Below are 27,073 nucleotides of genomic sequence, written 5' to 3' on the forward strand. Positions count from 1 at the left end.
AATGGGTGATTGATAGTCAGCGTGGACCCGGTGGGCCAAAGGCCCCGATTCCATGCTGTATGTCTAAACTAAACGGTTGCACATGGTGGTGGTCAGGATGGCAATCTTTCTCCACAAAGGCTCAAATGATAATTTTAAGTCTGAGGTTGATAAGGGTTTGGTAGATAAGTTGCCAGGACAAGTGGCTGAAATTCAGAAACAGATCAGCCTTAATGTCACCAAATACCAGAGAATGGGTCACCTTTGTTTCTATTTCCTTAAACAAAGGAAGATGGGAATAGGCCATCAGGTCCTTTAAACCTGTCCTGCCATTCAATGATCCTGGCTGATCTGCCCCATTGTCCTCTATTCCTTTCCATGCTGATTCCTGAATTCATCCCTTATTCAAAGGGTTGTCTATCCCTAAAGTGCCCGCAATGATCCAGCCTCCACAACCCTCTAGATTGGAGAATTCAAGAAAATCAACACATTCTGCAAGAAGAAATGTTTAAATACGAGTTTTGCTTAATGCTCAAATATCAGGGAGAACGTACAAATTCCATACAGACAGCACCCTTAGTCAAGATCGAACCTGGGTCTCTGGCGCTGAAAGGCAGCAACTTCTCTGCTGCACCACTGTGCCGCTCTGAACTGTGACCCCTCGTTTCTGATGTTCCACTTGTGCAGACATTTCAATATCTACCCTATTATGCCCTCTTAGGATCTGGTATGTTTTTCAATAATATCACCACTTATTGTTCTAAACTCCAAAGGATGCAGATGCAATTTGTTTGTCTACTCATGATAAGGGCAACCCTCCTATCCCAGAAACTAGCCATGTATTCTCGCACACGTAACGGTAACAAACCTACACCGATACCATTTCTTGAACTGACCTGACCATGACAGAACGTTTTTGCTGATAGTCGTAGAGGCCAAAGCCATGGCTGGTGCCAAAAGTCACCAGCTTCCATTCCGTATGCAGGGCAAGTGAAGTGACAACAGCGGGGGGCTGACACTGCACCAGGGCAAAGGGCTGGAAGCCCGCTGGAAAGTGAACCAAGTCCTCATGTGGATTCAATCGCTCGTGGCCTTTCCACTTGAACGTCTCCTGATCCTGCAAAATGTCAACGAGCGTGCAGGCCACCGTCTGATCAACAGCCTCATCATTCAACTCCATGACCAAAACCTGCCAGAAGAAATCAAGGTCATTATTGGCACAGGAAGAACCCACTTCCACAACAACATCCTGAACTGAAACTGCATAAATAGATACTGGGAAACACTTGCCACATCTCCTTATGGTACAGGAGTTGACACACTGTAGGCTTGGAGCAAGAGGGTCTTCAGTTTAAGAACTTGGATAAGCCACCTTTGTGAACTTTGTAATCAAGCAGGCCAGGAACTAATCAAATACAGTAATAAGAGATGTGGCAGGACGAAGCAGAACCAAGTGCCAAAGTCAGATTGCGTTCACACAGATGGATGATGAAGTACAAACAATTAAAGCAAAGATAGTAGCTTCAAGCCGATAACCACAAATAACAGTCATAAGGGAGGCAAGGCTATTGGGAATCATCTTAAGGTTAAAAGAGAAAGATAGAAATAGACAGGAAAATTAGTAGTAAAATAGGCTTCCAAGGATTTAATTAAACATGAACAAAAGGATCAGAAATAGGAGAGATGTGTCTCATTGCAGATTTTGAATGTGCAAATAAAGGCACAAAGTTTGATAACAATAGGCATGATCCAAGTTTCACAGTGGATATGCAAGCACAGAGCTGCAGAGAGGAATGAACTAAAAGAGTATGTGTAAACATGGATTGTGGGCTGTTCTGGAGCATGAACCTAGGACCCTCCCAGAAGAGAGGGCATCAAGTGTGGAACTTAATGCAAGTTGCTAATCTTGCCAGATCAATTGATGCCCGTAATGGATAGTGTCAGGGGAGGTGGCAAGTGCTTGTGTGCTGTTCTATGAGTAAACTATTGCTCAACTCAATTGTCTGTTTCCCAATATAATTTAACTACCAAGTCCAGACTCGGGTAGTGGGGCAGAGAGAAATTGGGAAGCATCAGGAAACCAGCCGAATTCCCTGTTTAATATATATAGCAATTTTGGAGTTATTACAATTTTTGAAAATTTACCATAGCACTGATTCTCAAGATAATTATCATGTAGCAGTTATTAGTAGGTGTATTTCCAGCAACGTTGCCATATGTTTCACACAGGAGGGTCCCTGGCAGAATAGCAATTTACAGGTGATTCCCAGCTATCATTTCATAGTAGATTCACTGGAGAGGTTTTCAAATATTCTACTCAAGCAAAGTTTGAGATACAAAAATCAATCAGCACTCACTTGTCCTGCGGTGCCAGCTACTGCCAAATGGCTGCTGTACTTGCACAAGTGAATCTTCTGGATCCCCAGCCTGGGATCATCACTGTATGGATCAAAGCAGCCAACCTGTAAAAACAAATTTGATATTTGATCATCACTACCGCAAAGAACTAGTGAAAACCCTCCAGACCTGGTGTGGCCCAACATCAGCACAACTACCCTTAAAACACAGAGATATCAACCATATCATGTCGCTCGCATGCTCAACACTTAGTCTCAAAGTGGACTGGTCACTTTGAGCCCAGCCAGAGTAACGAGAATAGGTGGACAAAGCAAATAACCCAAGGTTGCCCTCAAAGCCTCTCTGGAACAAGTGCAATATTCCCATTGACTCTTCGGAATTTTGTCAAAACTGAGCAGCAACAAATTGGGCACCTCAAGCATTGACAACCCCAAGACCATGAGTCAGGAGACCAGCATAAACAGAAGCAACATACCAGTTTGCTGCTTCTTAGGTGGTCTGTCAGGATTTAGGATGACTTCCACTGTAGTTGTCATGACTGATGAAGCCAATGTGAGACCTGCAGATTTTGCCACAGGTGGGACATGTGTGTTGCTTGACAGGATGGGAGAATAACTTGAGAAGGTGCATCTCCTCCAGTGTTCAAGCCTGGCACTTGTGTGCCCCCAAAGGGACACAGGGACCTCAGCGACATCCCACAAGCTTCCCCTTGTCAAGCATCATGGGCCGGGGACCCCACAACTAGTTGAGAACACAGAGGCGTGCAGCGTAGGTTCACTAGGTTAATTCCCGGAATGGCGGGACTGTCGTATGTTGAAAGGCTGGAGCGATTGGGCTTGTATACACTGGAATTTAGAAGGATGAGGGGGGATCTTATTGAAACATATAAGATAATTAGGGGATTGGACACATTAGAGGCAGGAAACATGTTCCCAATGTTGGGGGAGTCCAGAACAAGGGGCCACAGTTTAAGAATAAGGGGTAGGCCATTTAGAACGGAGATGAGGAAGAACTTTTTCAGTCAGAGAGTGGTGAAGGTGTGGAATTCTCTGCCTCAGAAGGCAGTGGAGGCCAGTTCGTTGGATGCTTTCAAGAGAGAGCTGGATAGAGCTCTTAAGGATAGCGGAGTGAGTGGGTATGGGGAGAAGGCAGGAACGGGGTACTGATTGAGAGTGATCAGCCATGATCGCATTGAATGGCGGTGCTGGCTCGAAGGGCTGAATGGCCTACTCCTGTACCTATTGTCTATTGTCTAGGCCTCAGGAACATCCACAAATACACTCAATGATGTTCCACCGCAGCAGTACCATGCCCAGCAGCAGATTTGCACACCAGAAGTTCCCACAAATGCACTCGTGAGGCCATCATTCAGCCCAGAGTATCTGCCAGCTGTCAGAGCAATCCCATTACCACACATTTCCCTCTAAATCATCTATTTCGTGCCCATTGACTTTTATCCTATAGGCATATGGGATTACCTATAGTAATCAATTAACCTACAATCAGCAACCCTTTGAGATGTAGGGCGAAACCAGAGTACCTGGGGGGAAACCAGTGCGGTTGCAGCGAGAACATGCAAACACTACACAAACAGCATTCGAGTCATTGGAATTGCGAGTCCACATCTCTTTCTGCTGTCTCACTGCTCCACTACAAATGAATAGATAATGTGTTTTGGTGATGATCACTGCATATATATATAGGATTGCCATGTTCCCTGTCTGAAACAATGCCAAAGGATGTTGATGTCTTTGCTGGGGGAAAAGGCAGGAATTATCTTATCATAGAACTGGCGCACGATAATTGGGAACTTGAATCAGTGACCAAATGCACGAATGTGAGCAGAATGCAATCCATGCTAAGCAGCAGTCAGAATGATGCTTCAACGTTGCACAATTCCCACATTGAGATTAAGTCAGGATGGTGTGATTGGGGAAGTGGCGATGCTCATTAAACTAGGAAAGATTTGGCCACCACTTCATATTTGGTTTGTGCATCCAAAACAAACAGGATAGCAAAACTATACTACCCCGGCTCCCGACATACTGGGGCTTGGATGCCACCCAGCCTCTTGGGGCTGTTTCACTGTGCAGGCCTGTGCTTTTCCCCAAATCCTGCCTGGATTTCACTGATGGACAATGACTGACTTGCAAAATAAGCAACTTAGAACATCAAAAACCATTGCTGTTGACCTTACTTACAGATACTCCATATTTCAATGCTAACGCACAGCCATGTACCTTCCTCAGGGGTGGCCACTCGTCCTCCGCAGATTGATTTAGGTTGTCATTGTGATCGGCGTCCGTGACAAATACATTTACTGTGCTGAGTTTATACAGAGGCTTCAGGCACACTCCTGATGCATCCCAGAAACGGATTGTTCCATCTTCGTGTCTACAAAGGAGCAAGTGACAACATAAGCAGTGATATAGGACCTGATAATCATAGAGAGAAATCCATCCCGATCCATTCTGTAGTTTTTGATTACTGGGAACTGTATTGGCTTTTGGAAAAAAAATTACCAGTTAGATATAAACATATTGACCATCAGTTCAGGAGTTGTGATATCCATGCCTTACCCTGGACTGACGACAGACAGGAATGCCTGAACATTGCCCTCTTCCAAAATATTCTAGAATCAAGGCGCAAATCTAAAAGTATGTTTCATGCCCATAGAAACATAACACACAGCAAGTCGGAGCCTCTCCTTAGCAACTAAATCTATTTTCTAGGCAAAAGCGACCGGAGTTCAGACACCCTATCACCATGTGACATACGAGTTTGGGAGAACACATTCATTTTTTCTTTCACTCAATAATAATAAAAAGCTTAGAGGTTCTTCGAGTTTGGTTTTGTACGTTCACTGTTTTATTAAGAAAATGCAAACAGCCTGGTGAAAATGTTAGGACTCGGTCAATGCACTGAGGCTCCTCATTATTTGGAGCTCAGCCCAATTTTGCAGTGTGGGAGAGAATAATGCTGGTTGGAGCTGCTGCCTTTTATATGAGGTGCTGTGCTGTGGACCGACATGCCTGCTCCTGCAGAGTGCGAAAGATCCCATGGTAATAGCTGCAGAGGTCCATCCACTCTCATTATTCCCTCACCCAAAACCTTCAGGTTCAATCCTGCCCTCTGATGCCATCGGTCTGGATTCTGCACATTCTCCGTGGCCTTGTGGGTTTCCTCCCAAATCCCAAAGACATGTGGGTTAGTAGGTTAATTGCCCACAGTAAATTGGCCCGAGGGTGTGGCTGAGTGGTAGAATCTGTGGACAGTAGATGGTGATATGGAAGGATGAGTGTAAATTAGTGTAAATGGGTGTTTGATGGCTGGTATGAAGTCGGTGGGCTGAATCGTCCCTGCCGCATCTCTCTATGACAGTAACTGAGCTTCCAAATAATTCACTAGACAGGGAACTTCAGCAAAAGAGACATGTAACCTGGGCACAGACACACAGTATGGCTCAATCCTGCTGAAGACGTTTGATAGCCGGTCCTTACCCTGTGAGGAGGAGGTCTCTTTGTAAAGGTTCAGGCGCAGTGCTGTAGCCACCATCGATAGGCCATGGCTGTGGAAACAACGTTACCAGTCACTTCAAACTGAAACTCGTCGCAATCATTCAAGTATTCGACACACATGAAAATGAGAGAAGATACTAAGATGCAGATGATACTAAGCTGGGGGGGTAGTGTGAATTGTGAGGAAGATGCAATAAGGCTGCAGGGTGACTTGGACAGGTTGTGTGAGTGGGCGGATACATGGCAGATGCAGTTTAATGTAGATAAGTGTGAGGTTATTCACTTTGGAAGTAAGAATAGAAAGGCAGATTATTATCTGAATGGTGTCAAGTTAGGAAGAGGGGATGTTCAACGAGATCTGGGTGTCCTAGTGCATCAGTCACTGAAAGGAAGCATGCAGGTACAGCAGGCAGTGAAGAAAGCCAATGGAATGTTGGCCTTCATAACAAGAGGAGTTGAGTATAGGAGCAAAGAGGTCCTTCTGCAGTTGTACCGGGCCCTGGTGAGACCGCACCTGGAGTACTGTGTGCAGTTTTGGTCTCCAAATTTGAGGAAGGATATTCTTGCTATTGAGGGAGTGCAGCGTAGGTTCACTAGGTTAATTCCCGGAATGGCGGGACTGTCGTATGTTGAAAGGCTGGAGCAATTAGGCTTGTATACACTGAAATTTAGAAGGATGAGGGGGGATCTTATTGAAACATATAGGATAATTAGGGGATTGGACACATTAGAGGCAGGAAACATGTTCCCAATGTTGGGGGAGTCCAGAACAAGGGGCCACAGTTTAAGAATAAGGGGTAGGCCATTTAGAACGGAGATGAGGAAGAACTTTTTCAGTCAGAGAGTGGTGAAGGTGTGGAATTCTCTGCCTCAGAAGGCAGTGGAGGCCAGTTTGTTGGATGCTTTCAAGAGAGAGCTGGATAGAGCTCTTAAGGATAGCGGAGTGAGGGGGTATGGGGAGAAGGCAGGAACGGGGTACTGATTGAGAGTGATCAGCCATGATCGCATTGAATGGCGGTGCTGGCTCGAAGGGCTGAATGGCCTACTCCTGCACCTATTGTCTATTGTCTATAAACAATTTCAGTGCCTGCAGTGATCCCTTACCAGCAGAGGGCTCTTTGCCCAGATTCCCAGGGACCGATCAGTGCCTGTGGTGTAAATTGGCAAACAATGGGCATGTTGGAGAGTTGGTGTGAGGGAGAAAGTAAGAGAAGCAGTCTACATACCTCCCTTTAGATATGAAAATAGAGTTTGACCCTACATAAATCTGGGACCACCAACCCAACCATTTCACCTCCACAATACCCCCAGCACCAGCCTAAATTAGCATTAAACCCTTGCCTCACATACCATCCCCACATGCATCAGGACCACATGCAGCTCCATCTCATCCCTTCCACATCTTCCCTGGCCCATCTGTTCTACTGCCAAACACCAAACCCACAGCACAAGCCCCTTTCCACAATCTCTTCCTCAGGCAAATGCTCTACGTCTCAATAATCCCAGATCTTCACACAGCCACTCCAACTTGGATTATTGAAAATGTAATCCAAACCTTTGCACTGAACCAGTGTTGATTATAAAAGGAATTATGAGCCCTGCCAGTGTACATGCGGATGAGCAGTCAACATCACCGATCCTCTGGGCTTGCACGTTCCCCATCAACTTTGTAAATGTCATATCCTTAGAAACATTATGATACATTCCCTCCACTAGTAATGCAGTAAGGTAGGTTACATGGTTAGACTCTACAAAGACTCTTCAGAATATTGAGCTACAAACCATAGGTTATTCAAACATTTGTCATCGTATCCTGACTCTACTGCACCAGTTGATCCTAATTTTTTGTCCAAGGATTTTGGTCCCTTCCTCTGACACTCTCCAACAACTAAGAGAGCCTCTGGTTTTCTGCCTCACCTACACTATGGTTTAATTTTAAGAACTTCAATAACACTTCTCGAACTTAGCCAATCCCAATGCAAGATCTTAGTCTGTTCCGCCTCTTTACCTGCAAAGGCCAAAGGATGTATTGTGCATCTTCAACAGGAAGATTCAGCTAAATGACCATGGAAAAGTTGTCCTTTCTTAAGGCACAAGTTATCACTCCCTCCCCTTTCTTACAAGTCCCCTTTCCTCTAGTGCCCAGAGGGTAAAGTACCTTGCTGGAGTATTGGGTCATCTGCTTGCTGCCTGCAGCGATGATTCTCTCCCAGAGTTTAATGGGGATGTTGGAGACATGGTGGGAGCAGGTGATAGCTGAACAGTGGAGAGGTATCAGGTATGGGGATTGGATAACAGGCCATGAAGGAGTCTTCAAGTCAATGGCTACCAGTTCCTCCTCTGCTAGAACCACCAGAGCACTTGGGTCATCGCAATCTAGAAAAAACAAAATGGGGATTTCAAAGAATGCAGCATGTCCTCACAACATTAACAATAGCAGTGGGACCAAGTGAAACATCATCACCCTCCACATGTACAGAATTTAACACCATTGGACATAGGACATAAAGAGTTAAAATCACTACTAGCCAATTCTGCAAACATAGCTTAGGGAAAGTTAGACATTGATCCTGGGAACATTTGGGCAAAGATTCATCAAACCACACGTATTAATGAATGAATTGCAGGGATAAGTAACGTCTGTATCTGGAATGAAGTCAGACCACAGTGAGCATTCTCAGTGGCCCCGAGGCTTGCAACGACAGCATCTTAGTGGATTATTTCAGCACCATCCTTCACCTATTCACTTTGTTAATGAAATTAGTTATTCCAGTATTACAAGGAGAGCAATTTTGGCACAATCAGATAATTTAAGATTTTCAAAAACTCAGATTTCAACCTGTACATTCAAACTCACTACATTAAAAGATAAATTCATTACATTAAACAAAAATTAAATTTAAACTATGAGTCGGTTTAACCAAGGAGATAAAATTGAGCTTAAAGACAATTTGGTTTCACATGAGCAATTGCTAATTGCAACTTTTAATCACATATTGATGGTAAAGTAGTGCAAAAATTACTAAGTAGTGCTATAACCTAACTCATGGGAAATTGTTTTCTTTAATTAGCCACACAAAGACTATTAAGGAGAATTAACTTGCAGCCTTGCCCGCTTGTGATAAATCAAAGCACAATGAACAAAGACACCAAACCTGAGAAAGGTTCCCAGCTGAGAAAGGCTGGTTTATCTAGTGATCTGTCTGGGAATTGGAAACGATTGCTAGAGATAAGTAACACGCTATAATTTTGCTGAAGAGGAGAAACTCAAAGAATATCTGGGTATTCACAAGGAACTGTGGTCCATCCAAGGCAGCAACAAATGTAAGACACCATTAAATAACTCTTGGCATGAGATTCCCTCAGCAACCATTACCATTAATTTGGGAATCAATTTGACTGCTTCAAAGGAGGGAGAAGGACACACTTGTGTCCTATGAATCTGATTGAGCTTTTTGAAGAACTAACCAAAAAGGTTGATGAGGGCAAAGCAGTAGATGTTGCCTGTATGGATTTCAGCAAAGCATTTGATAAAGTTTCATCGCATGAGATCCAAGGAGAGCTAGCCAACTGGACAGAGAATTGCCTTTATAGAAAGGAGCAGCAGGTGATGGAAGGTTTTTCTTAGAGTGGAGGCCTGAGACTAATGGTGTGCTTCAGGGATTTATGCTGTTTGTAGTTTCTATCAATGATTTGGATGAGAATGTAAAGGCATGAATAGTAAGTTTGCAGATGATACTAAAATGGGTGATATTGTAGATAGCAAAGACGATTATCAAAAATTATAGGAAGATCTTGATCAGTTGGGCAAGTGGGCTGAGGAATGATTAATGGAGTTTAATACAGATAAATGCAAGATATTGCATTTTGAAAAGTCAAAACAGGACAGAATCTTCAGTGAATGGCAGGGCCCTGGGGAGTGTTGCAGAGCAGGGAGATCTAGGAACGTAGGCACAAAATTCCCTGAAAGTGGCATCTCAGGGAGAAATGATGGGCAGGCTTTTGGTACGTTGGCCTTCAACAGTCAGGGTATTCAGTGTGGAGGCTGGAGTGTAATGTTTTGGTTGTACAAGATGTTGGCAAGGCCACATTTGGAGTAGCATGTTCAGTTTTTGTCACCATGCTATAGGAAGGATGTTGTTAAACTGAAAAGAGCGCAGAAATGATTTACAAGAATGTTGCCAAAACCCCGAGGGCCTTCGATAGGAAAGGTTTAGAGGGATCTGGGCCAAAAGCGGGCAACTGGGACTAGTGTAACTGGGGGATCTTGGTTGGCAAGTTAGACCAAAGAGCCATTTCAATGTTGTATGACTATGGGCTCTGGGAGGGGCAAAACCAGGTATAACTAAAAATGATGTGCCAACCTAACAAAATGACAAAGGATGAGATGGGTATATAGCAGAAATATTTTGCAGGCCAGGGCCAAGTAATCATCTAATCCTGGGCTCAAATCAAAGCTCAGCAATTCTGTTTAGTCCTGAACCCGAAGCATTAAACTGATCCTCAGTTCTCAGACACTACCTGGCCTGCTGTTTTCCAACATTTCCCGTTTTTATTTTTAATTTCCAGCAACTACAATATTTTTGTATTCATTTACATTCAAACAACTTTTATAGTCTGTAGGTTTGCATGCTCCATCTCATTGTAACATGCAAAATTCTTTCAGGGCTTGACAGAGTGGATGGAGGATGATATCCTCCCGACTGTAGTGACTACAACTGGGGTCAATCTCATAATAAGGGATTAGAAGTCTCTTCACCCAAAGGTTGGTGGATCTTTGGGAATCTCAATAGAGCTGTGGAAGCTCAGCTACTGAGTACATCCAAATACCCCCTTTGGATAGGAAGGGAATCAAGGGAGGTGCAGTTAGAGTAGGAAAGTTATGTTGAAGTGTCAAAACAGCCATGATCTAAGTGAGCGGCTGGGCAAACATGAAGATAATGGCCCCATTTCTGATATATTTCTATATTTTTATAGATTGCTTGGGTATTCAGAGGAGTGGATGTTTTACATACTTCATTCATTCACAGCAAAGGAGCTTTAGCAGAAAATACCAGGACAAGCTGATGTACAAGTTGATCACATTATGGACTAATTAGGAAGTCAAGCAACTTCTTCATCCATCACTGAGAATCCGTACAAAGAGATAGACAGGTAACAGCACTTACCAGATTCTGATCCACCTTCATCAACCACAAAGAAATCAATGACTCGAGAGGTAAAATCAAATGCAATCTGTTTGGAGCCGTGTAAAACAGAAACACAGTGCCGGTCACCATAGCTAGCCCGGGGCATCCCTCCTTTGAAGATGATGAACGGAGTCCTGTAGAAAGAAAGTTTCCCCTCTGGGTGTGAATCAAGTTCAATTCACATTACAAGATAGCCCCAGTGACCACAGCACAGATTTGGTACAAATACATTTAGCAGCTCACACTCCATGCCCTACTGCCATAATGAATGTTCTTCCTGAAACATAAAGTACTTTGTCAATGCCTTTTCAAACACAGCTTTTTTTTAAAAAATTTAAAACAACAATTTTTGTTTTGTTCTTCACTATCAAAAATACCTTTCATATCATCTTTAATTCTCCTCTGCTAGTATTTCTCCCCTACTGCAGTTAGATTGACTGGCAAACAGCTATTGGGCTATTCCACTTTAAGAACAAAGAGGGGTTAATATTTGCTATCGTCCAGTATTCTGCTACCTTGCCTCTATCTGGATTCAAAGATTCTGGCCAGAAACTTCACAACTTCTACCCTTGCTTATTAAAGATAAGAACCAAACCATCAGGAACATCAGGTCCAATTATTTTCATACTTGCAGAAAGTCTTGAGTTTTGAAGTACCTTCAGTGTTTTTGATCTATTTTATATTACTATTCACTCCCCCTTTCCCACTATTATCATGTGATCTTGTCTTTTACACAATAGCCTCAAAGATAGCCAGATTTGAGCGGCTAGTTACGTTCCGAGTCTCTTTCCTTGACTTGCAAGTGAGGCTTGGAGCAGGTATAGGAATGTTAACACAAAGATACACTATGGAAGAATTTGAAAATTATATTGAGCATTTTAAAATTGGAGGTGATATTTTACTAGGAGTGAGTGAAAGTCGACAAGCTCGGAGGTAGTGAGCAAATGCGATTTAGTGAGAGCTCAGTGACTGGCAGAATTTTGGACAATCAAGTTTATGTCCAGTAGATTGAGGTATGCCACACAGGAAAGCATTGGAATATGAAAATCTAGAAATAACAAATATGTCTCTACCAGATGAACTTGAGGCACAGAGTTAGGTTAAGGTTGGGAGGTTGAAAGCCTTAGAGATAGCAGAGATGCAAGATCCAATACTCCCATATAGGTTAAGATGATGCAAATTCAGAGGAACCGATAGATGAATGGGAATGGTGGCTGAGGGATGACGCGTGAGAGTGGCACCTAAGACAAAACTTTAAACCTCTGCAATACGAGGGAAGAAAGCTCAGGAAGAAATTGCTGGGCCTCTGGCAGAGATATTTGTAGCATTGATAGCCACGGGTGAGGTGCTGGAAGAGTGGAGGGTGGCAATATTGTGCCTTTATCTAAGAAAAGCTGCAAGGTAAAGCTGGGAACAACAGGATGGTTTGCTAGACATCAGTGGTGGGAAAGTTACCGGAGAAGATTCGGAGACACATACATGCATGGAAAGGTCATTTAACTGGAAAGAGTGCAAAAAAGATTTGAGGATGTTACCAGGACAGGAAGGTCTTAACTACCAGGAGAGGCTGGATAGACTAGGACCTTACATCCTGGAACATAGGAAGCCAAAGGGTGACCTTAGGAGGTCCACAAAATCTCGAGGGAAATAGAATAGGTGATTAGCCACAATTATTTTTCCCATTGTAGGAGAGTCTAACGCGAGAGTGCATAGGTTTAAGGGGAAAGATATTAAAAAAAGGCCAGGAGTAACTTTTTCTACAGAGGGCAGTGCAAAAATGGATGAGCTGCCAGAGGAAGTTATAGAGACAGGTATAATTACAGCATTTAAAAGCAAATTGGTCAGGTATATGGACAGGAAAGGTTCGGAGGGATTATGGGCCAGTCACAGGTGAGTAGGAGCAACACTGCTGCTGGAGGGATTGGAAGCTTCTAATCACCTGCCACTTTAAATCACCATTCCTTTATCTGTGCCCTCCTACACTGTTATAATATCCCGGAACAGCATCCCACCTCTTGTCTGGGCACGATGTAGCTTGCAAGACTCATTCATTGAACTTTAGGTAATTTGCCGTTTTCTGTCTATATCAGAACTGGCCAATGCTGTCTGTCATCCATCTGTGACCCCGACTCCATTTTCCTTCTCTCCATCAGTCTGGCCTGCTTGGTACCTTCCACAGCCCTGCGATTAGCAGCACTTGATCCATTCACCCCTCCCCCAGTTCTCTAACTGTAAACCAACTTGTTTTACCTCTTTTTCAATTCTGTCAAAGGGTTGTGAACCTGAAACAGTAACAGTTTGTCTTTCCTCAAAAGTTGCCTGTCTCACTCAGTGTTTCCAACATTTCCTGATTTTATTCAAGTTCTCAGTCTTTCTTTGGAGTTGATTGTTATTTCCACCACGAGTGTTCCAAGCAGTTGGCGGCCGACCTTATTATGCTCCTTGCAGATGCACATGTGTACTACATTTAAGCCAGCACTGGATTTTACCCTTTCCTCGAACCATTCACCCCACCGAGTTATCTCCACACACCATCCAGTTACTGATTGCACGGCATTTGTTTTTATGAACAGCAACAAAACGACCTACCTTTGCTTAGTTGCTAACCAAGTAATCTTTGGAATTGCTTTGCAGGGGTAGGGACCTGTGGACAAGGCAGGATAAAGAAGCTTTACAAGTCTGCAGTATTCCAGACTTCACAATGCACCCTATTGCTTCTTGAATCCCCACATTCATTAACATACCTCCCTTCTACAAACGACAAACTGCTTGAGTAACTCAGCAGATCAGGGGCAGCCCTGAGCCTTGTATCTCAACACAAAGCACATGCAACACTCAACCCAGTCCGCTCAACATGGTTTTCATAGGCATCCGCTGGCTATTGCTTTGGTATGTGGCAATGAGATTTTAACCATATCATTACTATGGAATTGCCAGCAAAGGACCAACCAACCCTTCAACCTCGGTCCCAGTGCAGCTGCTGGAACAAGGGTTCCTGCCAGCCTCCTTGCACAATGATGCAGTGAGTTACTCACCTCTCTCTATACTGCTTAACATTGATTCCACGAGCATATTCAGACCTGGGAATGCACCCCTTGTACAAATAGTATTCAGGCAATCTTCTTTAACATCCTAAATTTATCTCGAAGAATGAAAGCAATTCTTGTAGTTGAATATCCTGCTCCTCTAGGCGTTACCCACTAACTATTGCCGAGCTTCCTTCCTACTGCCCAGCAATCCGTGAACTCCAGTGCTTCCACGTGGGTGGGGGGGGGGGGGGTCAACTGGTATACTTATTTGGAACTCCAACACTATGGCCTAGGCATTATTGGAATACATCCCTACAAACTATATCCCGTCACCCTAACTGCATCCTGGGGCATTTCTGCATCTAACTACTATTTCCCAGATACGCTCAAATCATTTAAATCAAAAAAAGTTGAGGGAAAACACTAACAATTCCATTTAATGATAAACCTTGCCAAATACAAGGCACATTTGTTCACCTTCAGGAGTTCATACCACAAGTTTACCCATTTAAGGATTTTAATTTTTCTTGACATTTCTGTGTAGGCGGCTTTCCTTCAGTGGTTTCGACTCACCATAAGGCACTGTTTTTTCCAGAGGTTGTGGCAATCGGTCATTCGAAACAGGCCACTGATAAAAACTACCATCACTGTGTGAGCTGATGATCTGCCGGCCATCTCTCTGCCAGGCCACACTCTCCAACTGCTGTGAACAGATAAACAGATAATCAAGAAGTGAATAAGCAATTGCCTATTCAGTTTAATTGGAGCTACATGGCAGTGAGAATGATTCCTGTCCTACCAAAGGGCGAGGTGGATATGAGAGTCTCATGCCACAAGAGGTGATGTGTGAATACCACAAGAATAGTGGAGCACGTGACATGACGCCACGCCATTTTTCCTTTCTTCTCAAAGACCTTTACAATTGCAGTAGCTGCCCTGTCCCTCTAATTCTTGCATTTACTATTTCAATTTTGCATTTATGAATATTTAAACTTTTAGAGCCAAGCTTGAAATTTTGAATACAAAAGTTAATCCGCTGCTGATTGGGAACTTGAGTGCACAATAATATCATATCCTCATCTGCCTTTGTGTTTTAAGAGTAAACCTACATCTCCAAAGCTCCTGTGCAATAGCACGTGATAATGAAAGTATGATGATCATAACATTTACACATTTCAACACCTCATTTTGTGAATGTGGAGCCAGTTTTAAAGAGAAATGACAATACACCGTATTTTATAAAGTTAATCAGGTAAAATGCGTAACATGCACCAACTGGTTCACTATTAGTTTTTGCAAGACACCAACTGTTCTTATTTGCTTTGGCCTGTATACAACTCCAACCACAGTGCTCTTCACTCAGGTTTGTGTTATCACAAACACCACAAAAACTGCAGATGAACTGCACTGGTTCAAAGATTCCATAAGGTAGTAAGTACATATGGTCAGAGATGGATTAACAAGACCAGCAAGTACCTGGTCTCCAAGAAAGTGGTGTGTTGCTTGCTTGGCCTGCAAGTCCCACAATATGACAAGGCCTCTGCTATATCCAATGAGAATCTGGTGGGGGTTTCTTGGGTTCTCCTGCAGGGCCTCAACAGATCCCAGTGAGCGTCGACTTCTGTAATCATCAGGTACACTGGAAGGAAGAACAAAGATAGGTCACTAATTTCAAATCCCCATCTGCCCCAATTGAGCCACCCCTAGTCTACAACTTAAAAAGGTCGTTATTGAGGGAGATGGGCCAGTGAGACACCGAGGGGTTTCAAGCATAGACAGAAGGTCCCATGAAGCGTGAACATTCAAATCATTCTCTAAACAACAAGAATTTTTGGCAAGGAATGCACCATTTTTAGACAATTCTCGATAAATCATGGAGTCTGTGAAAATAACATGTAGGCATTTGCAAGACATGTTTCATGATTGGAGAAGGCTAGTTGAAGATGGAGCTGCAGTTTGCGATGAGTGGATGAGATCAAGGATTGTTCCGTTGGCGAGGTGGTGGCAGATTTGGGAAGGAAACAATGACAACAATCTAGAAGCATGAACAATATCAGTTCACGTAGTGGCATGAAAGGAAGGTTGGGTGGTCAGCAGTTGATGGGAATGTGGTCCAGTTCTCGAGAACAAAATGGACTCAAAGCATAGAAAGCAAGCATCAGTTTCTGATAGAGTAGATGGAAGGCAGGGACGCAGTGAATACAGGTAGAAAACCTGATGGTCCAAGGTTTGGGGACAATCTCATCACTCACACTGGGGGCAAGGATGGAGGGGAGATAAAGAGCAGTAAAGACTATAGTAAAATAAAATCAGCAATTGTATTTAGATTCCAGGATTATCCTGTTAAATATGAGCATTTTAGGCCAGGTTTGGAGATAAATAGTGAAACAAGTTATGTGTCAATCACTGAATTGCCATTTAGACATAAAGGACTAGAGATAAGGAACATACTGGGATGGATGGAAACAGAAGGTTGAAAGATCAAGGAAATAAATTAATTTTGACAGGTTTATTGCACAGAGGGAAAGAGACTAGAAGATTGAGATCCAGTAAAATGGATAGTCAAAAAGTTCTAATTATAATCACAGATTTACAAGGCAGGCACAAGCGCCAAAAGTCACCAGCAACATCCCTTCATTTCAGTCATTCATTTAAACCTGATATTGATGACAATATATTGATGAAAGGACTGACTAGCAGCTTCTACTCCAGACCATACCATACGTTTTTGATAGGTTACACCAGGAAGAGTTAAGATGATGAAAGCGCCAGGCTGGTTTGAAGCACGCCAAGAAGCAAATACTTACTTCTGTACAACAGCTTCATGGGCGATTGTTTTCTCCTCCTGCTCTCTGAATGATGGTTGCTCCACCACAAACACACAGCCACCTTCTGTTCCCAGAAATAACACATCACCAGAGGAATGAGGCAGGACGACGGTTATTGTAGTGACACTTGGTGGAGCACTGTAAATAGGAAATTAGATCAGAGACTGCTCCACCCGATTCAGAAAGCAAGACTAAAAAAACAGAACTTAGCATCACTGCCTGCAGCACTGGAGACAAGTCACCATTAAAGCATACCAGTTGCAGATATAAAAAGGCTGCTGGAGGTCAGGCCGCATCTGTAGAGTTAAATGGACGGACAACGTTTAGGGTCAGGAACTTTTGTCAAACATCAGTTGTAGTACGACCCACTTTGGCTGACAATGACAGTAAATGTCGCTGTCCAATCCCACATTCACACAAGTTCTCTTCTCTCTCCTGACCGTGACCCATTTCTCTCCCACAACTGCCTGTGACACCCCAACTCAAGCCTCGGCAGTTTAAATCCTTACCCCGGCTGCCCTTTTAGATCAAAGTGAGATTCCTCCTTCAGGATACTCAGTCCATCTGAGTTTTTCTTCAGCTTCCACAAATGCAAGCTATTGTCATCCAGTAGTGTCACCAACTGCCCCTGCAAAGATATTCCACATGAAGGATAATTAAGCATTATAGCAAAAATTTCTGAAAACCACTGGCACATCCCCTCACCCCACAGAAGCTTTTAGCAAATACAGGCACCTTGCGTTTTATGTGGGAGTTAAAGGCTTCAAAAACAGCGTGCAAATTAAAAAGTGTGTAAATCAAACTTATGCCAGGCACTGTACATTGGAAAAATATATCCCAAAGGCAGATATATAAGCATGTAACCAAATAGCTGCAGACAATCATTTGAGTTTTCTTTCTGTTTAGCCAAATTGAACTTGCAAGATAACTTTGAACACTGATGTGCAAGTTTGCCAGGTATATATCTGAGCGCATTTCTCCAAAAATAGGAATACCTTAATTAAACTTCGGTAGTAATTAGACAAGCATGTTATTCTGAAAAGGCTTAAATCATGCAAGCTCAAAACGCAAGGTGCCTGTATTTGCTTATTTCTAGTTACACTTCGACTGTCTGATTTTTCCTTACTTAACTTACCACCAATCATTTTAGCTTTGCTCCAAAATCCTTGCCATTTAAGCTATACCTGATAACGGAAAGAAGTGGGGAGTAAAAGAAGCCTTAGGAAGAGGAGCGATAACAAAAGCAGGGGGGGGGGGGGGGGGTGAGGAGGGCGGGAGAAAAATGGAAAAATAAGGCAGGGAAGTGAGAAATAAAGAAAGAAAAAAAAACAAATGAAAAAGCAAGGAGGATGAAGCTATTACCTGTTCTGGTAGGAAATGAATCTGAGTGACTGCTGCATTCTCCTCGTGTAAGCCCATGATCTCCACCTCTGGTGCTCCATAGCTGCAGCCACAGGTTAAGGACTACAAATTTAAAAGTTTGTGCTGAATTCCAAGTAGATGATCTAACATTTAAAATCTAACTTTTCAGTTTGGAAGCCTTTCCCCAAGTCATAACTTTACTGGAATACCACAAGTTCAGAAGCAACTTTAGAAGATAGATCAGTATCACAGGCACACATAGCAAGCTAACTAAGCTACAAGAATGATTGTATAACCATCGACTAGGTTGTAAGAGTTGGGCGATGAAGACAATATTGTACATGTAACAAATTCAAAAATTGCAGTTTTTAAACCTTGACGGGGGAGGGGGGGAGAAACATATTCATCTTAAACCAAAGTGAAGTTTTAACTTCATGAAACCCTACAAAATAAAGTCCAGTTATTACAAGATTAAATTAATGGGATTAGTTGAAGATGTCAGTCCAAATCAGAAATGAGTAATTAGCACATCCCTCTTCAGTTGAAAAGGTCATTTGTGCTGAAGACTCATTTACACCAATCAAGTGCCGGAAGGAAGCTTTGGGCCAACTATAGACATGCCAACCCTTTGGTCACAGAGTTTCCTGATAAATGAGCAGCAGTGACAACATCCTGAGGAATTGGACCCATTCCATGTCACACCCAGAAACGAGGCTGCAAATTAAGTTGCACAATTGCAAGTGGGATCTGTGGCGATTTGTGTTGGAGGAAAACTTTCTAATTAATCAAAAAATGATTCACTTTAGCTCAGGTTTGTTGCAAAACAGCATGAATAAATTGGATAACTGGTCAAGTTGCTCCATTAAATCTGAAATTAGATTCAAGTCTCTGAAGTCCTTCAAGGTTAGAACTGCTTTATTGCTGATCTCCTGTAAGAGGTCGGCCACAGTTCACTTGCACACACTCAGTTACCGGGCTTCAGACACAATAGTATATAACCGGAGCAGGTATCGCCCAGCTGCCATCGTCCTTCTAGGTGGTAAAAGTTATTACGCTTCAGTCACGCTGCTGCTGGAGTAGTCTTGATGAGCACCAGCAGTGTACATGCTGCAGCTACAGTCACTTGCAGTGGAACAAAAGTATATTTAAACTGCCTGCATAGGCAATGCCACATGCAGGCCTGGACTGTTCATTAATTTGTAATGGGGAATGAATATTGTGCAATCAGCAAATATTTCTACTTTAACCTTTGACAGAAGGTCAATGATAAAGCAACTGAAGATGGCTGGACTTAGGGCATGGCCCCGAGGAACTTTGGAGCATTGCAGCTCAAAAGTACTTTGGTTAGGCCGCATTTGGAGTATTGTGTGTAGTTCTGGTTGCCCCATTACAGGAAAGATGTGGAGGCTTTCAAGAGGGTGCAGAGGGGAGGTTTACCAGAATGCTGTCTGGATTAGAGGGTTTCGGGTACAGGGAGGGGTTGGATAGACTTGGATTGTTTTCTCAGGAACGGAGCTTAAGTGGATACTTGATAGAAGTATATAAAATTATGAAAGGCATATAGACAGGGCAGTCAGAAAGAATCTTTTTCCCCAGAGTGGGAATGTCCAACACTAGAGGGCATAGCTATAAGGTGAGAGGTGAAAAGTTTAATGGACAAGTTTAAAAAAAAATAAACACTGAGTGGTGGGGGCCTGGAATATTGCCTGGGGTGGTGGTGGAGGCAGATACAATAAGGGCATTTAAGAGGCTTTCAGATAGGCACATGAAAGTGCAGAGAACAGAGGGATATGGATCATGTACAGGCAGATGTGATCGGTTTAACTTGGCATCTTGTTTGGCACATACTTTGTGGGATGAAGGGCCTGTTTGTGTGGTGTTCTGCGTTGCATTAACCAGCGGTAATCCTTGGGCTGAGATGACTTGCCAAAAGTAAAATAGTCTTTATGATTCCGATCATTGGAATGCTTTCTCCTTGATACCCATCGACTCATTTTATCAGGGCTCCTTCATATCATTCTTAGTCAAATGTTGCCCTTGACTCAAGGGTAGTCACTCTCACAACTGTTGCAATTAAGACTTTTATCTTTTGACCAAGTTTGGAAAGAGGCCTAGAGCCATACGGCCCCGGCAGAAACAACACTGAACAGCAAGCAGATCATTGTTAGGTGTTACTTAATATCATCATAGATGACGCCATCCAGGATACTAAAGCATGCTTCACTGGCACTTTACCCATCACCTTAAATATTGGAGTGTGCACCATTCACAAGATGAACAGCATCAACTTGATCCAGCTTCTTCAACAGCATCTCCAAAATCCAGGTCGACTCCCACCAAGAGAGACAAGACCAATGCAGACACAGTCACGAGTATCCAGCTTCCCCAATATCATGCACACTTCTGACTGAGGCGCCATTGTTGTTTCAGCATTGCTGGTCTAGACCCTGCACTTCATTGCCAGCAGCAGCTCAGGAATACTTTCATCAGGCTGCAGTAGAACAAGGTGATTGCTAGCCAAGAGTAGTTAGGGACACAATAATGATTCCCACATGATGAGATGAACTTAAAAAGCAATAGTTTTTAAATATTAAAAAAGAGACAAAATGTTGGGATAACTCGGTGGGTCAGGCAGCTTCCTTGGAGAACATGGAAAGGCAACATTTTGGGTCGGGAACTTCTTCAGAGATGCTGCCTGACCCGTTAAGTTGATCCAGCAGTTTGTGTCTTTTTAAAAAATAAATCAGCATCTGCAGTTCCAGGCTACTACATTTTTGTAATATGACACTGCCAAAACTTATTTCTATTTTGCGTGTCATTTGAGTGATACAACACAGATCTAGGAGATTCAAGGCATTTGAAAGTACATCTATTGCAAGGAAGTGGCAGTGGCTCCTGATGTGGGTGAATTCCAACACAATACAAAGCAAGTAATAAGAAACTTCAAGCTGACAAAGAACAAAGCCGATGCCATGTCCACAGCTTAGCCCCAGCTTGTGTACAGTCAGATTCACACAGAGCACAGGAGAAACCATTTAGCCGAGTCAGCTACTGACAAACTTCCTTCTCCTATCCAACCCTCTCTTGAACACATTCAGTGAATTGGACTCCACTGCCTTCTGTGGCAGAGAATGCCACAGATTCACAACTCTCAGGGTGAAAACGTTTTTTCTCATCTCAGTCCAAAATGGCCTACCCCTTATTCTTACACTGTAACATCGCAACATCGGGAACATTTTTCCTGTATCTAGCCTGCCCAATCCTTAAGAATTTTATATGGTTCTGTAAGATCCCCTCTCATCCTTCTAAATTCCTGTGAATATAAGCCCAGTTGATCCATTCTTTCATATGTCAGTCTCGCCATCCTGGGAATTAACCTGGTGAACCTACGCTGCATTCCCTCAATAGCAAGAATGTCCCCCCTCAAATTAGGAGACCAAAACTGCACACAATACTCCAGGTTTGGTCTCAGCAGGGCCCTCTTGCTATGAAGGCCAACATGCCATTTGCTGTCTTCATTGCCTGCTGTACCCGTCATGCTTACTTTCAATGACGGATGTACAAGGACACCCAGGTCTCGTTGCACCACCACTTTTCCTAATCTGACACCTTTCAGATAATAATCTGCCTTCCTGTTCTTGCCACCAAAGTGGATAACCTCACATTCATCCACATTATACTACATCTACCATGCATCTGCCCACTCACCCAACCTATCCAAGTCACCCTGCAGCCTCATAGCATCCTCCTCGCAGCTCACACTGCCACCCAGCTTTGAGTCATCCGCAAATTTGGAGATGTTACATTTAATTCCTTTGTCTAAATCGTTAATATATATTGTAAATATCTGGGGTCCCAGCACTGAGCCTTGCAGCACCCCACTAGTCACTGCCTGCCATTCTGAAAAGGACCTGTTAATTCCTACTCTTTGCTTCCTGTCTGCCAAACAGCTCTCTAATCATGTCAATACCCTACCCCCGATACCATGTGCTCCAATTTTGCACACTAATCTCTTGTGTGGGACCTTGTCAAAGGCTTTTTGAAAGTCCAGATACACCACGTCTACTGGCTCTCCCTTATCCATTCTACTTGTTACATCCTCAAAAAATTCCAGAAGATTAGTCAAGCATGATTTCCCCATCATAAATCCATGCTGACTTTGACCAATCCTGTCGTTGAAATTACATCTTTAATAATCGACTGAAGCATCTTCCCCACTACCAATATCAGGTTAACTGGTCTATAATTCCCCGTTTTCTCTCTCCCTTCTTTCTTAAAAAGAGGGGCTATATTAGCTATTCTCCAGTCCACAGGAACTGATCCAGAGTCTATAGAATTTTGGAATATGATCAATGCGTCCATGATAGGGCCACCTCCTTGAGTACTCTGGGATACAGACCACCAGGCCCTGGGGATATATCTGCCTTTAGTCCCAACAGTTTACCTAACACCATTTCCTGACTAATGTGGATTTCCTTCAGTTCCTCCCTCCCACTAGATCCTCGGTCCTCTAGAATTTCTATCATGAAGAAGTATTTGATTTTCCTTCTCTTTTTAACCTGGCTGAAATTCTAAATAAACTGTGTATCTGAAAATTGTGGCTATTCCACTGCAACAATCATTAGTTTGAATTCATTTGCTCTTTTGTGCAGTATTCAAAGAATCCAAGATTTGCATTTGCAGTTCTATTTTATAGGACACAGTGCAGCAAGTATAAGTTGGCTCAGAGAAATAAAGTGGCCATTATTAATAAATTCAGTTTGCAAGCAACTTTTACCTTGACTTGTTCACTAACCAAATCCAGAAAAGGACTTGGTTTCAAATCTCACATGAAAAAGATACATCTTGAAGGCCCCCGATCGGCTTCCAATGGCCATGAGCTGGAGAACAGGACTGTAAGCCAACGCACTGGGCTGGTGTGGAAACCCATGTTCTACCGTCTGTTGGACAGAAAGAAATAATACTACATAAGCAACTGCAGAAATCAGGGAAAAGATTTTCAGAACCTGGAAGATTGCAGCACATGTGGGCTAAATCTCAAGCAGATGCCAACCTATTTACATCGCAGAGAAATACCTCAGTTGATAAAAACATTGTCATACAAGGCTACTGGCCAATTTAAGATTTTTTTTAGTGCACTTTAACAAGTAATAGGTACCTTAAATTTTGAACAATTGTTGTTGAACGATGTTATTTGCATTGGTATAACCCCAAGTATTTTGTCCATATTTGCCATTGATCCTTAATATTAGTGTCAATGTTAGGAACTTTGATACAAGGAATAAGAACAGGAGTAGGGCATGCAACACCGAGAGCCTGCTCCACCATTCAATATATTTGCAGATATTTTATTCTGGGGCTTCACTCCACTTTCCTGTGTGGTATCTGGAACCCTCTATGCTCCAGTCATCTAAAACCCTGCTGCTGATGCATTCAATGATGTGGAGTCCAAGGCCGTGCAAATATGGGTGGGGGGGGGGGGTCAGGGGTGGTGTGATGGGGAAGGAATAGCAACCGTGTCCCTTAGTTCTAGATTCCCTCAAGAAGTGGAAATGTCATGCTTTCATTTCAGTACCATGCTCCACAATGAGTCTGCCACTCGTCCAACTCTACGAGGTGAAGTTAAAAAATTAATTTACCCACCTTGTTAAGCCCCTTTACAATCTTGTTTAAAAAATACTTACCTCATTCTTTAAATAACTAAATTATCAGGATGAATCCTGATCAGAGCAAGGTGATGAACTTTGGAAGATCTACACAAACAAATGGTGTATTGAGGAATATTGGTACCTTCACATACAAGTCTTAAGATCCCTGAAGATTGTAAGTTTGGTGAAACTGTCATGTGGCCACTGGGCGGACTGCGTTGTGAAGAGACAAAGGTGTCTGATTACCACAGGGATGTTCTTTTTCGCCCTAGACTTTTCCCCAAGACAGCTCTTTTCTGCTTGTCAATTTTCAAGGTAAATTAAATGGTCGCTAGTTCCCAATTGAAAGTTCCCGACCGAAAGGTCGCTAGTTCCCAATTGAAAGCTCCCAATTCGGCTTCCACAATACAGATAATACTGATAGTGCCCCGAAGTCATCAATGGAGTTTTATCCAGTTCAAATTATGGAAACATGCATGATAGCAGAACCATCTGTTCTTGACCATTAGCATGGGCTTAAACTATAAGAATCGGGAGAATGCAGTACAACATTAGCAAGGCCATGGCTGGAGCAATGTGCACAGTTTTGGTCACCACACTGTAGGAAAGACATGATTGCACTGGAGAGTTTGCTGAGGAGATTCACCGGGATGTGGCATTTCAGTTATGGGGAGAGACTGGAGACTTTGGGTTTGTTTTCTTTTGATTGTTGGAGACTCAGGGAAAGCTCTGATCGAGGTATACAAAAAGAAGCATAGGCAGATGAATAATGGGAGACCTTTCCCCAAAGGTCACTTGGAAATGTAGAAACCTCTCTCTGAATGAATGTTGAAGGTAAGTATTCTCAAGGTAGGTATTAGATCAGCACTCTAATTATCAAGAGGGGCTATTGTGCAAATGTTGGCAATGGGATTTGTGAGATAAGTAATTGAGTGGGCATGGTGGGCTGAAGGGCTTGTTTCAGTGCTATCTGATTCTTAGTTGCAATAAGTACAGGCAATTGTTTGTACCTCATTAAGAAGCGTGTGCCCTTTTCAGGACGGACATGACAGTGATGTAACATTTGAATGGTGGACACAAAAGAAGATTAAGAGAAATCACATTGATCACATGATCAATACCCATATCTTACTGAATAAGGTGACAAATATTGTTGCTGAATGTGTTGCAAATCAGAATTGTGGAAATACAAATGCCCAAAATGTTAAAATGGAAGACATAGATGTAATAGGTAAAAAGCTGATCACATTTGCTTCTAGAGTCCCATAAGCCTTGGGGTCAAGTCATTAACAAGGTAATTGTAGATTGTGCATGCTAGTTCACCTAGCATGCACAATCTACAGTAATGAACTTAAAATAACAACGGTATAGAAAGTATCATAACCGCAGAAGAGAAAGGGCCAATGAGTCCAAGTGTAACCAAATCAGAAAGCTCTAACAGAAAATTGAACTAAAACAAATTACCCACACTGAAGGAACCGTAAGCCGGCAGTGAGCAACAAAGGGATGTTTAGGCAACATCTGTAAAGCACATAGTTATTTTATTGTTGCTACAGGCTGCATAGTATGAGTTACAGCCAATATTACATGAAAATTACAAGGAAACCCAAATTCTAGGAAAGGGCAGAGTGAGAAAAGGCTGTTCAAAGTGAATACAACACCGTCATTGCCTTAACATTCCGGTTACTTCCAAGTCAAAAGCAGATGACCAGGAGCCAGCCAAACATGTCAGATCTGGTCTGATAAACCTTGCTCAGGTCATGCAGTTGCTCTACTATTAGTGTGTAATTGATAAATTAAGAAATGTTGGACATTCCCTCACCAAAATAATTTGCTGCAAAAAATTTGCAAAACTGGACAACTTTCTTCATTCTAACATCTATGTCCTAGGTACATTCCAGTTGCAAGATTCTAACATGACTAGACACATTGCTCTTTGTGCAATACGTTTCTGGCTGCATTCAAGAGATCCTACAATACCTTATTGGGCTATATTACTCTAGCTATGTGAGTGTCCTGTGTTTCAACACGTTTCTGGTGCACCCTGGTGAGGGTGCCACTAATCCAGGTCTACGGGCACATTTGCTATGCTCTCAAAGGCCAGGGGAATTTCGCGACTGCTTTAACGTTCTGCACGTCTTCAGAATGCAGCTCTTACATTAGACTTGCCATCGTTTGGAATATAATTACTAAGTAAATTAAATCAAACCAGCATATGACAGTTAATTTCTTTTAAAAGTAAACCTTATCTGGCTCGTGTAGCAATATGTTAAATAGTTTAAGTTTTTTTCTTGATGGACAAAATGCTACAACTTGACCAGTCTAGCATTCTTAAGAGATTTGAATGCCAAAATAAACTAGTTGCTTTGAAAAATCATTCCAAAATGAAAATTATCAAGACCAAACAGATTAAAATACATTTTAATTAAAAGCCTGATTGAACCTTTCTTGTAAGATGCTAGTATTGAAGATAAGTGTTTTGGTTTTATCAAGCACAAAATAAAAGTGGAAATGAGTGACATTGGTCACAGTAATCAAACCACAGTGGTGCAGTGGTAGAGTTGCTGCCTTACAGTGAATGCAGCGCCAGAGACTCGGGTTCGATCCTGACTACGGGCGCCGTCTGTACGGAGTTTGTACGTTCTCCCCATGTCCTGCGTGGGTTTTCTCCGAGATCTTCGGTTTCCTCCCACACTCCAAAGACGTACAGGTATGTAGGTTAATTGACTGGGTAAATGTAAAAATTGTCCCTAGTGTGTTTAGCATAGTGTTAATGTGCGGGGATCGCTGGGCAGCGGCCTCGGTGGGCCGGTGGGCCTGTTTCCGCGCTGTATCTCTAAATCTAAAATCAAAGTCTAAAGGACTTTCACCTACCAGGTCTTGCCTTTATCCCTCCCTCTCACTTCTTTATACTGATAATCTTTCCTTTACACTCTTTAGCCTGATACAGTGTCTCAACCCTAAATGCCAACCATCCCTTTGCCTCCATGGATGCCGCCGGACATACTGTTTTTTCCAGCAGTTTATTTTTTGCTCACGTTTTCAAACACTGGTTTGGAATTGGAATTCAACTTGGACAAGTTTGAGTGTAGCACTCACTAAATATGCACTGTTGGAGAAGAATCTTTCAAAGGGAATGACCCATTTCAAGGAACAAAGAAT

The 27,073-nt window shown here is 42.7% G+C and overlaps 1 protein-coding gene across 5 annotated transcripts in view; it reads right to left on the reverse strand.

Moving 5' to 3' along the window:
- The window catches only part of llgl2 (LLGL scribble cell polarity complex component 2), a 76,773-nt gene that overhangs the window by 11,890 nt on the left and 37,810 nt on the right, over nt 1-27,073 (reverse strand). For 4 of the 5 annotated variants that reach the window (XM_078401231.1, XM_078401229.1, XM_078401230.1 and 1 more), the window contains 13 exons: nt 23,106-23,203; nt 18,264-18,345; nt 17,411-17,529; nt 16,881-17,039; nt 15,550-15,712; nt 14,647-14,776; nt 13,634-13,688; nt 11,024-11,178; nt 8,014-8,231; nt 5,838-5,905; nt 4,539-4,731; nt 2,337-2,441; nt 876-1,168 (listed from right to left, as the gene is read on the reverse strand). In XM_078401231.1, coding sequence (XP_078257357.1) covers nt 876-1,168; nt 2,337-2,441; nt 4,539-4,731; nt 5,838-5,905; nt 8,014-8,231; nt 11,024-11,178; nt 13,634-13,688; nt 14,647-14,776; nt 15,550-15,712; nt 16,881-17,039; nt 17,411-17,529; nt 18,264-18,345; nt 23,106-23,203 — 1,838 coding nt within the window. The remainder of the gene's footprint in view (nt 1-875; nt 1,169-2,336; nt 2,442-4,538; nt 4,732-5,837; nt 5,906-8,013; nt 8,232-11,023; nt 11,179-13,633; nt 13,689-14,646; nt 14,777-15,549; nt 15,713-16,880; nt 17,040-17,410; nt 17,530-18,263; nt 18,346-23,105; nt 23,204-27,073) is intronic. The other variant, XM_078401233.1, reaches the window with a different exon arrangement.

This window comes from Rhinoraja longicauda, chromosome 6 (genome assembly GCF_053455715.1).
Source record: "Rhinoraja longicauda isolate Sanriku21f chromosome 6, sRhiLon1.1, whole genome shotgun sequence".
In the NCBI taxonomy this organism is placed as follows: domain Eukaryota; kingdom Metazoa; phylum Chordata; class Chondrichthyes; order Rajiformes; family Arhynchobatidae; genus Rhinoraja; species Rhinoraja longicauda.